This window comes from Culex pipiens, chromosome 2 (assembly GCF_016801865.2).
Source record: "Culex pipiens pallens isolate TS chromosome 2, TS_CPP_V2, whole genome shotgun sequence".
Lineage (NCBI taxonomy): Eukaryota > Metazoa > Arthropoda > Insecta > Diptera > Culicidae > Culex > Culex pipiens.
In genome coordinates this window covers 173,129,914-173,146,683 of record NC_068938.1, presented here as the reverse complement: position 1 = coordinate 173,146,683, position 16,770 = coordinate 173,129,914, and the positions used below count along the sequence as shown (strand labels likewise).

General features: G+C 35.8%; 1 protein-coding gene across 1 annotated transcript in view; it reads left to right on the top strand.

Annotated features, from left to right (window-relative positions):
• The window catches only part of LOC120421866 (tyrosine kinase receptor Cad96Ca-like), a 40,310-nt gene extending 25,160 nt beyond the window's left edge, over positions 1–15,150 (top strand). The window contains exons 3-7 of the mRNA XM_039585164.2: positions 8,075–8,298; positions 8,363–9,175; positions 13,762–14,141; positions 14,199–14,304; positions 14,366–15,150. Of these exons, the coding sequence (XP_039441098.1) occupies positions 8,075–8,298; positions 8,363–9,175; positions 13,762–14,141; positions 14,199–14,304; positions 14,366–14,872 (2,030 nt within the window). The 3' untranslated portion in view covers positions 14,873–15,150. The remainder of the gene's footprint in view (positions 1–8,074; positions 8,299–8,362; positions 9,176–13,761; positions 14,142–14,198; positions 14,305–14,365) is intronic.
• The last annotated feature ends 1,620 nt before the right edge of the window (positions 15,151–16,770 follow it).

The following is a 16,770-nucleotide window of genomic DNA, read 5'->3' as shown; positions in this document are numbered from 1 at the left end:
GAATATTTTCTCATTACTATTTTACGGTATGCTAAATATATAAAAAAAACAAAAGTGGCCCGCATGGGCCAATTTTGGAATCGCGTTTTTTTATATTAGAAACATTTTTTTGCTGTCTGATCTTACGCCATTTGCACAAAAACAACAGATCATCGCCAAAACAACCCACCGATATTAGTTCGGCACGTTTCAAAAGTAAAGTTAAGACTTTGAATTAGCACTTCATTGAGATATGTACACGTCAGAGCAGTGACTTGGCAATTTTAAGTATTTGCCTAGCTATATTTTGGTAATATTGCCTTAGCAAATTAATGAAACAAAATGTTTTGTTCTCTGCAGTGGTCATTGACATTTTTGTTAGCGGTCTGTGGAATCTACCGCAAACTGTCCAGCCAACCCACACGCGCGTAGAAAGCCACATAACACATGAGAGTAGAGAGGGGATGGAGGATGAAAACAAGTTCACCTTGGCAGAAATTGCCAGCTCGTGTGTCATGGCTCGTGTGGTGGCGAAATGGCATTTCTGCATTGCTTGGCCACACGACTCTTCCTTTCTCACGTCACAACACGACACGTCGTGCCGCTTTGAGAAAGGTTTCGCAGCGAAAGTTTCTATCACCCAACTGGTGGTGGTGGCGGCCATTGCATCGCCGTTTGAAGAAAATGATTAATGATTTCACATCACACCATCACCACTTTCGATATTCATCAATTTTTGCAATTTTCATCACCTCGCCCGCAAATGAGTCGTGTAGCCTGGGGATGAACATGGTGATGGTGGACTTACCTCATCTTTCACGTGGTCGTAAAAATGGCAATGGGAACTGGTTAAAAACGATTGATGGATTCACACTAGCCTGTCCCATTTTGAGGTCATGTCGAGGAATTTCAGGTGCTCACTTCTTAAATGATAGATTATGATGTTAGGAACAATGTTTTCTTAGACAAGAAAAAATAATAAAATACTTTCTCGCACCCCCTAGTCAATTTACTAAAAAAAGTCACTTTTTTGAACAAATTTTCTAAAATCGCTTGGAATCAATACAAAAACTGCTTCGATCAGGTGTGTATTATCTTCAAACGATAGGTTTTTGTCCATAGATTAAGATGCACTATCAATATTGGACCAAAATTTAAGTTTTTGGACTCTCCCAGGCGGATTTGTGTCGAAAAAATCGCATTTTTTCGAAACTTTTTTCAGAAATGTTCATTTAATTTAGGGTAGCCTATTTTTCCCAGTTAAACCAATACATGCAGCTTGTAGGAAATTTCATGGCGAACATTTTTCCCTCTGAGAAAATCCAATTTCGACACTCCAGAGCCGAGATATTTGAGTTTTAGTGAGGAAAAAAGTGGCAATTTTCAAAATTTCTCAAAATTCAGAAGCAAGGCCTACTAATTACACGATGTAGCAAGCATATGTCTCAAAGGTCAGGGTATGCTTTTTTATAGTAATTTTGGCCGCTGAATCCGAATCTGAAATCAAATTTCGTGTAAACAGTGATGTTTTGGAGCTACACCCTTTTGGAATGTTATTTGCGTGTTTAAGAGGCAGTTTTTGTAAATATTGCTCGGTTTGTTCTAGAGGTCGTATCGAGGTGCTCCGATTTGGATGAAACTTTCAGCGTTTGTTTGTCTATACATGAGATGAACTCATGCCAAATATGAGCCTCTACGACAAAGGGAAGTGGGGTAAAGACGGGCATTGAAGTTTGAATTTTCCGAGGATTTCGAATATGCTATGGGACAATAACTAACGTTGTAAAATGTTTGTTCTAGAAAAATCGAAAAACTATGAGGAAAACTGCGATTGGCCAAAAAGTTATTACCGTAGGCTTATAGTCCATGAAATTCCCTAACTTTTGAACTAAAAGAGTATGGGTGTTGCTGACTGTTGCAAAAAGATATTGAGGTTTAAAAAAAACCATTTCTAACAGTAATTTGCAAAAGCTATGAGAAAATGTTAAACCAATCCTGGATGTCTATGGCTCATTCATTTTGAAGTGCTTCAAAAGACCTTTCGAATGCATCAAAGAGAGTTGGAATTGATGAAGTTTTTTTGTGTGTGTCCAATACCCGCTAACCGGTAGCGATATTATGGGAAAGTATAATTTGCATCAGACTTTGTATATGCCGAATGCTGATACAACTTATCTCAGTCCCGGGTATTAGGTGGTGATAGCCCTCACGCTGCTTCCAACGACCCGTTTCAGAATGACAGAGCTCCTTGCGGTCCAATTCCGAGGTCGCTGGGCATTGTTCGGCCCCGCCTGAACATAGAAGCAAGCATCTGAAGGAAACTCGATCTATATTTAGACTTCCAATCCCGTCAGGCAAATCAGGGATCAGCGCGTATTTATTATGATAAGGTAACATGTTTCAACACTACGGATCATTTCACTGCTAGAGTGTAAAACCTTTTGATGGCCGACTGCTTAGCGTCCCAGACCACCAATCCAAAGGCGTGAGTTCGAATCCCACCTGATTCATTTTCGTTTTTGTTCATATTCAAAGTTCAAATTTCTGATTCAAAATTTTAAAGGTACCGACCGGGATTTGATCCCTGAACCTTCTGCTTGTAAGGCAGAAGCCGTAACCATTAAGCCACGGAGCCGGTGAGTTGGAATTGATGAAGTTTTACTAAAATGCGAGCAATTATAAGATTTTTTATGTTTTTTGGACCTCGAACTTCAATGAGAGTTTTACCCCACTTCCCTTTGTCGTAGAGGCTCATATTTGGCATGAGTTCATCTCATGTATAGACAAACAAACGCTGAAAGTTTCATCCAAATCGGAGCACCTCGATACGACCTCTAGAACAAACCGAGCAATATTTACAAAAACTGCCTCTTAAACACGCAAATAACATTCCAAAAGGGTGTAGCTCCAAAACATCACTGTTTACACGAAATTTGATTTCAGATTCGGATTCAGCGGCCAAAATTACTATAAAAAAGCATACCCTGACCTTTGAGACATATGCTTGCTACATCGTGTAATTAGTAGGCCTTGCTTCTGAATTTTGAGAAATTTTGAAAATTGCCTCTTTTTTCCTCACTAAAACACAAATATCTCGGCTCTGGAGTGTCGAAATTGGATTTTCTCAGAAGGAAAAATGTTCGCCATGAAATTTCCTACAAGCTGCATGCATTGGTTTCACTGGGAAAAATAGGCTACCCTAAATTAAATGAACATTTCTGAAAAAAGTTTCGAAAAAATGCGATTTTTTCGACACAAATCCGCCTGGGAGAGTCCAAAAACTTAAATTTTGGTCCAATATTGATAGTGCATCTTAATCTATGGACAAAAACCTATCGTTTGAAGATAATACACACCTGATCGAAGCAGTTTTTGTATTGATTCCAAGCGATTTTAGAAAATTTGTTCAAAAAAGTGACTTTTTTTAGTAAATCGACTAGGGGGTGCGAGAAAGTATTTTATTATTTTTTCTTGTCTAAGAAAACATTGTTCCTAACATCATAATCTATCATTTAAGAAGTGAGCACCTGAAATTCCTCGACATGACCTCAAAATGGGACAGGCTAATTCACACTCGTCAATCAGTGAGAGTTGTTAGAAAACGTTTACCCTGGCAGGGATGCGGCTTTTCACTTTTCATGCAATTATTTCGAGGTTTGCTTGCGGTGTGTTATACTATCTTGAGACTAAAATGTATGTAACTAAATCTTGGTACAAAAAGCTCTGGTTGATGTGCACCGTTAAAAAAGCACAAATGAAGGAAATGCATAAAGTTATATTTTTTTATTAAAGCCTAATCCTCCCTGAGACAGAACAACTAAGTTTCTCAACTGTTATTAATATTGCTTTGTTTTATTTGCATTATTTCCAGCTTGCTGAAATCGAAAATATTTTAAGCATAAAAAAGAATTATTTTCCAAAGGCCATTTACAAATATTCGGCAATCGTATAAACATCATATTGTGACACTTTTCTCAACATTGCAACAAGTCTGGTTTGTCATTTCGAGTCTTATTTGTTATTTCGAGGAAGTGACAAAATCAAAGTTATAAAGAAAACTTGTTTAAGATGTTTTTTGGATACCGTCATCAGGGGTGACATTGGGTTTGGAGGGTGAGATTTCTACAAATTTCTTCATGACGGTAGTTAAGCAATGATTTCAACCAAAACGTCGCAAAAATTTGCCAATTTAATTTCTTTTGTTTATTTAAGGCCAGAAAGACCAAACAAATCCCATTTTAAAATTCCCAACATTTTCTCGACTTTTCCCGAACCTCAAATAATAGGCATTTCTTACCTTAAAACGATGTCAAAACAAAAAAAAATCTAAATGATAAAAAAATCAAACAATTTCCAAAATATGTGTGAAAATAGAAACTTAACACTGAATTTCTAAACAAGATCCTTTTTTTAGATTTTCGCACAATGCACAGTGTTCGGAATGGCAAAATTAAGTGGAATAAATTGATAACTCCTTTATTTGACGTCCTAGCGAAATGGTGTCTTCGGAAGAGTTGTTGTACTTGATAAGGGCTATCTTTTGAAGTTATTGACATACAGGGTGACGACCTTCCAGGGTGTCAACCAAAAACTAACTTTGTTGGATGACGTTGTAGGGCTTTGGTGTCTTGGGCAAAGTTGTAGAGAAGAAAATTTCATGAAAGTTTGTCGAAGGCGCCAAATTTGTAGCTCTTAATCTACTCGAGATATACGCCATTTTTGCAAAAATGGTCCAAAAAAGCACTTTTTTGGTGATAACTCAAAATGTTAGCATTTTAGCGGCCTACTATGTTCTGGAGAGTTGTTTATGAAATAAAATTACACATCTTTGCCGAAGACAGCAAAATGTTTTGAGCCTTTATTGAGGAGTTATAACAATTTTTAGGTGATTTTGAGCCTATTTTCAAGTTGCTATGTTTTCAAAATGGCGCATTTTGGCGCAAAACCGAACAATTCACCTGAAAGTACTCACTTTCAACTACATTTCCTGAAAATATCTCCGTGTCTATCGGTGTCTATTTTAGGATAACTCAATTTTAGTTTGACTGTTTTTAATCAATTTATTTATAATTTTTAAGCGGAATCTTATTGAAAACGTGGTAATAATCGGTAAATTGAAGGGTAAATTGATCGATTATTATGGAAAATACATTATTTATGCTTTGATTATGACACACATTCTAAAATTATGAATAAAAACATATATAGCCCAAAAATAATGCAGGTTAAAATTTTAAGTAATTGTTCGTATTTGAAATTAAGTATTTCTTTTTATACTTGGTCAATTCAGAAAGGTTGTCGTATTTTTTCATAGACATAGTTTTTTCCATAATAATCGATCAATTTACCGATTATTACCACGTTTTCAATAAGATTCCGCTTAAAAATTATAAATAAATTGATTAAAAACAGTCAAACTAAAATTGAGTTATCTAAAAATAGACACCGATAGACACGGAGATATTTTCAGGAAATGTAGTTGAAAGTGAGTACTTTCAGGTGCATTGTTCGGTTTTGCGCCAAAATGCGCCATTTTGAAAACATAGCAACTTGAAAATAGGCTCAAAATCACCTAAAAATTGTTATAACTCCTCAATAAAGGCTCAAAACATTTTGCTGTCTTCGGCAAAGATGTGTAATTTTATTTCATAAACAACTCTCCAGAACATAGTAGGCCGCTAAAATGCTAACATTTTGAGTTATCACCAAAAAAGTACTTTTTTGGACCATTTTTGCAAAAATGGCGTAGATTAAGAGCTACAAATTTGGCGCCTTCGACAAACTTTCATGAAATTTTCTTCTCTACAACTTTGCCCAAGACACCAAAGCCCTACAACGTCATCCAACAAAGTTAGTTTTTGGTTGACACCCTGGAAGGTCAATAACTTCAAAAGATAGCCCTTATCAAGTACAACAACTCTTCCGAAGACACCATTTCACTAGGACGTCAAATAAAGGAGTTATCAATTTATTCCACTTAATTTTGCCATTCCGAACACTGTGCAATGTGACGTAAACGACAAATAATCATGATTGTTTTTTTTGTATGTACATTCGAATGAAACAAATTCATTTATAAAAAAACTTTTTTTTTCCAAAATAGTTACTTATTACAGCTTTATTTGTTCATATCGAGAAGATCACAGAGCAGTACTTAGTACTTAAGTATTGATAAGTCTTATCAATATGTCGTTTACGACACATCTTGAGAAAATCTCATGTTTTTCATGAAATGTTACTAACAAATATCGTTTTTGAGCGAGCAAATATCTCGGCTTTGCGTGGACATAAATTGAATGTTAAAAAAAGCAAAATGATCTCCCTAAAAATTCCTATAAGCTGAATGCATTAGTTTAGGCTGCAATTTTTTCTGGCTTGTTTTGGGGAGGGATTTTTGAAAAAAAAATTGCTGAAAAATACATTTTTTTTCCTAAAACGCCCTGCTATGCCCAAATACAAGCTTTTATACTATAACTTGAAGCCCAAGGCGACCAAATTCGAATGACGTTAATTATAATTGTTACGCGCATTTCTGAAAAATACTCGAAAAATGCACTTTTTTCATTCAAGCTCCGCACGTGGTTTGTAAACCATTTTTGGGATTTTTTTGTTGTATGAAAACATTGTTCCTGACATCCTAATCTATCATTCTAAGTGTGAGCACCGAAGATTTAACAATTTTTTTTTTTTGGGACGGCCTAGTATATATTCAAGACAAAAAGATGGAATGCTTTGTAATAATTTTTGAATAATTTTTCTTGAATATTTTTTTTTTTTTTGCATTTTCAATATTTTTTTATAAAAGTTATATTAGTTTTTATGTTATTATATTGGTTTTTTTTCAAAAATGTTTGTCACAAAAAAATATTGCCAAAACACAGATTCAAATCTTTCAAATATTCAAGTATAAAGCAGAATCATAGTTAAAAACATTTAAAGCATAAAAAATAACTACGTGTAAAATTTCAAGATGCAGGCAAATTGTTTGGCAAAAAGTATCTCTATCAAAGGTTTGAAATTTTATCAATAAATTTATGAAAATCACACATAACAACCAAAATTCAAAATTTGTATGAACGATCAAAAGGTTTTTTATTTTTTTTTTTTTTTTAATTGTATTCTGAATAGTTTACAATCGATTTTACAAGTTTTTTCAATGAAAATTTTAGTCAATCATTATTTTTTTGCCCTCTATTTTTTTGGAAAATTAAGAAAAGGACAAGTACTTAAAATGAAATTTGTTATAGCCTTAAATTAACGTAAGAATGATACGAATGCCACTGAAGTGATGAAAAAACTAATAATAAAATAATTAAACATTTGGTTTTAAAACAAAATGACTTGATGTTTAACTTTAATCATTAGAAATCTAAATTGATGAAAAATATATCAGATTTTTTAACAAATTCTAAAATAGATTTTAAATATACGAATTAACAATATTAAATTTTTTATTCAAGAACTAACAGATAGATGTTTTTTTTAATTATGTTAAAGTGTATAATTAATTGTGTCTGCACTAAAACATCACTTATTTTCTCTGTATCCATCTTAAAGATTTATAAGAATTTAAATGCAGGCATGACGCGAAACTCTGCCAGTCTTTCTAAACTAATCCCGACAAAAACTAACCCTCCAAACAACTTAAACCGGTATCGTTCGGAATGACTATAGGTACCAGCGATACAATACAAAGTATCTCCCCTCGCCATTCCATTCCACACGAGGGAGTCACTTGATTTCGTTGAATATTCAATTGAACCTCTCTCGCATGTATAAGATATTTTGCTTGCGGTGCCATTTTGTCAACCAGAGTTTATGGGTAGTCCCAAGCCTTACTGGACTCAATTAAGATGAAGAATTAATTGACATTCGATCGATGCAGAAAGGGGTGGGGTCGCATGGGAGATCTTGAACCCTCTCGCGAGGTGGTCATGTATCAAGGCCTCGATAATGTCAAACCTCGTCTTGCAGATTGGAATAAATTGGCAGAACCGGTATTTTAAGCTCGATCGCGGGGTGATTGGAATTGACGAAGGTCGTCGAATTTAAATTGAGTCTAATCAACCTCTTTTCATTGTGTTTGTTTCAACAGACTGCCAGGACCTGAACACTCCACCGGTGATCCTGGTCGACCGGAACTGGCGGATACGGGAGAACATGACGGTGGGCACGCTGATCACGCAGGTCCGAGCGGACGATGCCGACAACGACGAACTGGAGTTCGGGCTTGACCCGTTAAAGCCGGGTCAGCTGCAGCCCTTTCGGATCGATCCGAACACCGGCTACGTGTACCTTAACGACAGCATCGAGGGGAAGGTTCGTACTCTATAGCTTGCTGTGTGTGTTTATGATTCCTTAATCTGTCCTTCACTTTGTTCAGGGTGGCCAAAATTTCTTCGTCTACATCACCGTCACGGACGGTCTGGTGACGTCCAAGAACGAGGTGTACGTCAACATTCTAAGTCAGAACGCCACCGGTGTGTACAAAACCCGAGGATCTCAGTTCACACCGGGCATCGACAGCATCCGGAAGCTACTGCCAGCCGGCTTCCCGCTGAACATCCCGCAGGCCCCTCCACCGCCTCCGCCATTCCCTCCGCGTCCCACGACGCCCCTGGTGGTCAACCCGCCAACAAACCAAAAGCAACCGCCGGTTCCTTCCACCACCAAGCAGACCAAAACCTACCCGGATCCGGGACCGGACTCGGACTCGAGCAGCAGTACGGAACGCCCTGCGGTCACCACCAACGGCAGCATCACCCGACTCACCACGGACGCTTCCGCTGCGCCAGCAAGTCCTGCTCCGTCGGAGGTCACGCCGGCCACAACGTCCAGTCCTACCGGGGCGAGCCCACCCGTACGGACGCAACCCGCCGGCGATTCCAACTCGCTGACGTCCTTCGTCCCCGTCATCATTGCCGTGTCGTGCATCTTCCTGACGGCCGGCCTCGTGGCCGTTTGCATCTTCCGCAAGTATCTGTGCGCCATCAGCAAGACGCTCAAGAAGAAGAACAAAATCGACAAAGCCAAAAAGTCAAACCAAAGCAATCTCAGTAGCAATATCACCTCGGGCGGCAGCACCGGCGCCGAGGACAGCCGCAACTCGATCGGCATGAACCACTGGAGCGGACCGATGGCGTTCAGCAACCGGTACACGTCCCCGTGGGAGCGGGACCAGAACGGGCATATGCAGGTGGGTTGTTATTAAATTATAAGTAATTAGAAAAAAAAAACATAAATTTCATCATGCATCACAAACTTCCAACCCTAACATTTTAAAAAAATTAAAAAAGTTTTTCTTTCCAAGGCTTTTTATAGATCAAATACACGGAACAAAACTCAATTCTCGAAATCGTGAATTAAATTCAAATGCGAGAACCACGAAGGAATATATTCACGTTTCTAGGGCAAATGCATCATACTCATGAATAAATTCCTTCGTGGTGAGACATTCGTGAACTTAATTAACGATTACGAGAATTGTTTTTTTTTTCTGTGTAATAACGAAAATAAGTGGTTTTGTTTTAATCGTGTATTATGATGTGAAAACAAACATTTAATTTCGAAAAATCTATTAAATTAGCTATCATTTAAAACAAATATTTTAATTTTTTTTTTTCGAAACACGTAGTTTTGTGAAAATTTGGTTTTAATCACAGCTTCTCAAAAGCGTTTTTAAATGATATCAGGTAATCAAAATCTTAATAGAATTGAGCTAACAGATTTCTATCAAATGTTTCGGAAAATACTTATTTTATGTCATCTTTCTAAAGGGCTCGGCTGTTAAATAATTCAAAAAAATAAATTTGGAAATCTTGTGATTAGTAATGAGCTTTTAAGTGAAAAACTTTTAAATAAGAATTTTTATTAAACATCAGATTCCCAACTTCAGAGTGAAAAATGTTGTTTTTAACAAAATATCTCTTGCATTATAATGTCTTCGTAAAAACGCATTTTGTAAATTTTTTTATGCTATTTTTAACATTTTGAAATCATTCAAATTATACCTACGATCAAATTATGTGAAGAAAATAGCATGTAACATACAAAAAATAACCTGATACCCCTGATAGAAGAATTAATGAACAATATTAATTGAAGAATCGAAAAAGTTAGCTTCTTATTTGAATGAAGTATTTTTCTAGGCAAATACTTTATTATGACGATTTTGAAGATTTGTGAATTATGCCAATTTTAATAATGCGATTTTAGTAGAGCGTCCAATTTCCCGTCCAGAGAAAAAAAATCCCGGGAATTCCCGGGATTTCCCGGAAAAAATATTTCCCGTTTCCCGGGAAATTTGTAAATTTCCCGGGAATTCCCGAAATACAAGCAGAAGAGTTTCTACCTTTTTGGCATCAATGTTTTGAAATTATACAAAAAATAATAATTGGAGAACCTGATTTGATTTTATTTATTTCCATGATAGAAATTCCATCTACTGTTAATATTTAACTAATCAGCTTGTCTGTAAATTTCATGTCAAGTTTTAATTCAGATAATATCTATTTCTGAAGCATTCATTACTAGGAATATTGTATGCTTATGGAATGAATATAAACTATTTTATTTTTGACAACATCTTTTAACGTTTTTTTTTTGTAAAATCATTTGAAAATAAGATATTTACATCTTCCGGCCAAGATCAACATTGAGATTTGCTTGACTTCTATTTACCTTGAATTGAAATTGAACTGATATAATCAAATTTTTAAAAAAGGTTTGTGTGAAAAGAATTTGTTTCTAAGTATTTGAGAAATTGCAGATTGAAGTTATAAATTAATGAAGCACGTGAGCTACCAAGGGCGTAAGAGGGTTATATATGAAAAAATATCGGTAAATTTCAACCACTTTTAAATACTCAAAATTATTTTTATCTAATTGATTTATTAGGCTTAAAACCATATAATTAAAATCATATCATAAAACCATGAAAAACTATTAAAAAACAACTTCGTATCAAATTTTCAAGTTAAAAAATAGTGTTTTAAGTTAAAAAGCGCAAGAAATTAGATTTTTAAAGTAAATTCAATGATTATTTATTTATTCACTTGTTGAATTTTTAGTTTTTTTTTTATTTTATTTTTATGGTCACTGAGATAATTTAAAAGCAATTTTATGGTTGTGGAGCATAGATTTTCACTGTCCAAACACTTTGATTTAAAAAAAAAAAATCCTTCTCAACAAAAATACTAATAATATTTTCTTTCATTTGGGACGATTTGAAAGATTTAAAAATTAGAAAGTTTATATATTTGCATGATAAGTTGCATGATTTTTTACAAGCAGTCAAGCCATTAATTGATCCTCACACTCATTTTGACCATTAAAGTTGCTGTTCTATACAATTTTGTTGCAAAAGATCAATCGGAACAGGATAAGAATAATTTTCGCTAAATTTGAAATTCCCGGGAATTCCGGGGATTTCCCGGGAAATTTGTTGAAAATTTCCCGTTTCCCGGGAATTTTGTAACCTCGGGAAATTGGACGCTCTAGATTTTAGTAATTCTTCCTAACGCTAAAATTGCTTTGCTGATCCGTTAAAAAAAATCTACCGTATCTGAACAAAGGTTGTTAACGAGTAAATCATCAAGGTTCGATAACGATAATTCTATTGTTATCGTCGGTACGATAATGTTAATCTACCCGGGCAGAAGGTAATAACAAAATTCATGCCATTTCAATAACAAATACTGTTAAAATAACAGAAAGTGTTATGGAATCTACTTAAAAATCCATTTTTGCATTAAGATTTAATAACAGTTTATATTATCATAACAAAATTTGTTTATGGTCTGATATTGGTTGAAAGCCAAAACAACTTTGGAATAACATTTTTTGATATGGAAGAATAACTCCGACTGTTATTGGGATGATCGGATTAGTTGTTAAAATAACAAAAAAAAATATAACAAAGATTTGTTCGAAGAATAACTAATAGTGTTATTAGTCTGTTATTACAATAACAATCCAATAACAAAAAAATCACAACGACGAATAACAAATCTTGTTATAAATAACATTAAATGTTATTGGCTTAGTATTTTAAAATATCAAAACATGTTATTCCCAAGATATTTCCTTCTGCTCGGGTATCGTTATCGTTATTCCAATAATTGTATCGGCGATAATTTTATCGACGATAACGGACAATGACTTATATTTAATATATTTCTAAAATTGACTAAAACCAAGCGAATATTTTTATGATAATATGGTAAGTTTCAAAGTTAAAATACAAAAAATCACAAAATACCGTATTTTTTTGAAAATTCTATTTTTTTTTCTAATTTGCCTTATGGGTATCAAACGATTCAAAATTTTGCATGCATTTTAACGGTTTTAGAGTTTTGAAGAAAATAATAATGAAAAAATATAATTTGCAATTGAAACCCATCAGTAGATTTAAAATTTTGCATGCATTTTCACAGTTTTTGAGTTTTTTGAATGAAATACTCAAATTTGCACAAAATACGGTATTTTCTCGAAAATAATCAAATTTTTATAATTCACAATATGGTTATTAAACGATTCGAATCTTTGCATGTATATTAACTGTTTTAGAGTTTTCTGAATGAAATATTCAAATTTTCACAAAATACCGTATTTTCTCGAAAATACTCAAATGTTTATGATTCGCAATATAGATAATAAAAGATTCGAAATTTTGCATATGTTTAACTGTGAAAATGTATGCAAAATTTCGAATCGTTTGATACCCATATTGCGAATTATAAAATGTTTAGTATTTTCGAGAAAATACGGTATTCTGTGAAACTTTGAGTATTTCATTCAAAAAACTCTAAAACAGTTAATATACATGCAAAGATTCGAATCAATTTTAGAAATATATAAAATGTAAGTTATCGTCCGTTATCGTCGATAAAATTATCACCGATAGAATTATCGGAATAACGATAACGATAGATTATCGTTATCGTCCCGACGATAACGATAACCATTATCGTTGTCGTTCGACGATAATATTATCGACGATAATTCTATAGGCCCCCAAAACCATAGCTAAAAACTTGATTCTCCACCTACATTCGAGTAGGAGAACTTTGGTGCAAGGTTACGTTTACGTTTTTGCGCGATAAGTGCAAAGGGGAGTGAAAACTATTTTATTTTAAGGTTTTTTAAAAGAAAATTGATCTTTTGGAATAAAATAAAGTTAACAGGAGGTAAGAAATAAAAAGTTCTATCGACTGACTTTTTAATTTTTTTGCTAAGTTGCCTTTTTCATTGAAAATTCTGAGATCCGGATTGAAAACGCGAGAATGAGGTTAGATTGCTAATTTTGAAAATCCTTCCAATTACCATTTTTCAAGCAGAGCTTTGCTTTTATGGTAGAAGTGACTTTAAACAATATTTGTCCACTTAAATAATCTACATTCTCAATTGATTAGCTAGGTTTTGGTTGATTAAAACATTCCCTTATTTTGAATGAGATAATGAACTGGTAAAATCGGCCATCACAAAAATATTTTCGTTTAAATCAATTATGCTTTGTATTTCTTACCTGAAAATGGTATAATTTGCTATCAATGTCGATTTTATGATGAAATAAAACAATTTCAAATTTCAAACCAATTTACTCGCTGTAGGTTATAATGAAAACATCACACCAAGTTTCAGCACCCTCTAGTGGGGGGTAATTTTGACGTTTGATTGCCTATCGATTAACAACTTTGGTCTGAACCTCAAATAACCACGAGTGACTTCAACGCTTCCGCAAGTAACGACCCTTTCTGTTTCGTTATCTCTCCCCGCTCCCAGGTCACCTCCCAACTCTCAACGGCCAGCTCGAACGGTTCGGCCATCGCAAAGGATCGGTGGGAGTTCCCGCGGCATCGGCTAAAAGTGTTCAACATCCTGGGCGAGGGCGCCTTTGGGCAGGTTTGGCGCTGCGAAGCCACCGACCTCGACGGCAAGGAGGGCATCTCCATAACGGCCGTTAAGACGCTCAAGGAGAACGCCTCGGAACCGGAGCGGAATGATTTGCTGTCGGAGCTGCAGGTGCTGAAGTCGCTGGAGCCGCACATTAACGTGGTGAGGCTGCTGGGGTGCTGCACCGAGAAGGATCCCATCTTCGTGATACTGGAGTACGTTAGTTTGGGCAAGCTGCAGACGTTCCTGCGGAACTCGCGGGTTGAGAAGTAAGGCCAGTTAACTTAGCGTGGCGGGAGGTATTTAAATCTTGATTATTTTTGCAGACACTACGGAAACACTCACGGCAAGTCGAAGATTCTCACGTCGGGAGATTTGACGTCCTTCATGTACCAGGTCGCCAGGGGCATGGACTTTTTGACGTCACGAGGAGTAAGTAACCCAATTATTTTTTAAAAAGCTACTGGTTGTCCTAACATCACCACCCTTCTAGATCATCCACCGTGACCTGGCGGCGCGTAACATTCTCATCACGGACGACCACACCTGCAAGGTGGCGGACTTTGGCTTTGCCCGTGACATCGTCACCTCCAAGGTGTACGAGCGCAAGAGCGAAGGTCGCCTCCCAATCCGGTGGATGGCCACCGAGTCGCTGTACGACAACATCTTCACCGTCAAGTCGGACATCTGGAGCTTCGGCATCCTGATGTGGGAGATCGTGACGCTCGGTTCGACTCCCTACCCGGGAATTGCCGCCGCGGACGTGATGCGCAAGGTTCGCGACGGCTACCGGCTGGAAAAGCCCGAACACTGCCGCCGCGAGCTGTACAACATCATGTTCTACTGCTGGGCCAAGGATCCGAACGAGCGACCGGACTTTCCCGAGTGCGTCGAAATGCTCGACCGGTTGCTGCAAACCGAAACCGACTACATCGAGCTGGAGCGGTTCCCCGACCACAACTACTACAACATGCTCAACCTGAGCGGTGAAAAGCTGTAAAATTTCCAAAAAAGGAAAAAAAACAGACATAGAGATTAAACAAAAAAGCTGTACATAGTCTTAACCATTGTGATAAGAACTGAGTTGTCTCCAGCGAACAACGCGTATTATTTGTGTGCCGCGACGCGACTGAGTTAGGTTTTCGTTTCGTTCCCCCCGCGGGAGCAGTTTAGAAGTGGTACTCGTGAACCACTACGAATGTATTTCCGATTGCTAGAATACGTGTTAGAAAACCTGTGTAAATACATGTCAATAAATATGGATTTTTGAACAAATTACTTGTCGAGTTTTTTTTTAAACAGCAGTTCTATATGAATGTTTAGCAAAAATATAAAAGTGCCTCAATTTGGCTCAACATAAGATCCGTATTTGTTTTACCTTCCCTGTGTTAAGGTGGTCTGAAAATTGCCATTCCCTTCAAGTTTTACAAAAACCACATTTTCAAAAAATAATTCGCGCCATTTCATCCAATTCTTAAATGTAAAATATAAACACAGATATAAATGTAACATGATTAGTTCGACTTTCAACAAAAAAAATTATTTCAAGTTACAAAAATCTAGCCTTACATTGAATTAAATTGAATTTGCTTTTAATTGAATTGCCTTTTTTTGCAAGGAAATCCACTAGAGCGATCGCAACAATAATCAACATATTTTTTATTACAATACAATAAATAATAACAATAATTTAGTAAATAAATCTGAATTAATAAGTTCTTGTACAGTGCATAACAGAATTTTGGAGTTCCTTTCAGCTATGTAGTATCATAATCTATTTGGAACAATTATCTCTAGATTACTTTTTCAATACAGCCAATGAGTTTTGGGTTTCCTATGTACATAGGACCTTTTGAAAAAGTAAGCGAGATTTCTTTAACTAAGGCACAAAAGAAAGAAAAAATAAACAATAACACTTACTAAAATTGCAAAGCAAAGGGGATAGAAGTAGAGGAAGCTTACCAGTACATCACAGGTTTTTTATCCTTTGTAGATGCACTTGATCATCAGCTCCCCGAGGGCCAGAAATTGCTCCGCCTTGTTACGGAAGGTCCAAAACCGCATCATCATCTCCCCCGTGAGCAGGTCAAAATTTGAAAAGTCTGGCAAAGTATCGACTAGACAACTGGAAAAATCTGGCAGACGAAAATCTAACAATTCTGAATGGTGAAGGGAAGGATATAAATCAATCCAAACGTTTGTAGAATTTCGATGATTTTTTAACTGATGGCCTAAAAATGTTGAACTTGCATTTTCGTTAAAAAAAAAAACAATTTATTTTTAATGATTTGGAATTAAATTCGTTCATTTTAATCAAAAAGTAGTTCAAAATGGGGATTAAGTGAAAAATTTGGCAAAATCTGTCATTATTCGTCACAGGGAAGGGCAAATCTTTATTCTAGCAGACACTTGAAAACTTGATTTATCTGGAAACCCTGCCCGTGAGAGCAAGGGTAAAGAGTAGGGCTATTGATTTTTCGCGGAAGCCCCGTAGTCCGTGTAATTTATTCAATACCGTAAAATGCCAAGAAATTCGGAAAATTACTTGAAAAATTGCTCCAAAGTGTGAAAAATTTTGATTTTTGAATTTAAGGCTCTGAAAGGTATCATTCCCGGTCGGCCATTTGGCGGCCCTGTTTGTTTTAGAAAAGAAAAAAAACATTCAAATCTTGATTCAGAATGTTTAAATAAAAAATGGTAAACAAACCAAAAATAATATATTTTAAAAACTTGTTGAAAACAGTTGTCAAAATGAAAAAAAATTGCTTGTAACATGCCATCGCAATTGTGTGAAATTCAATGAAAAAAAAACGCAAAATAGTTTCAGCAATTTTTATAAATTTCTGTTAAATTTAATAAAATCACGACGAACAAGTTACATATAACGTGAAAAAAGGC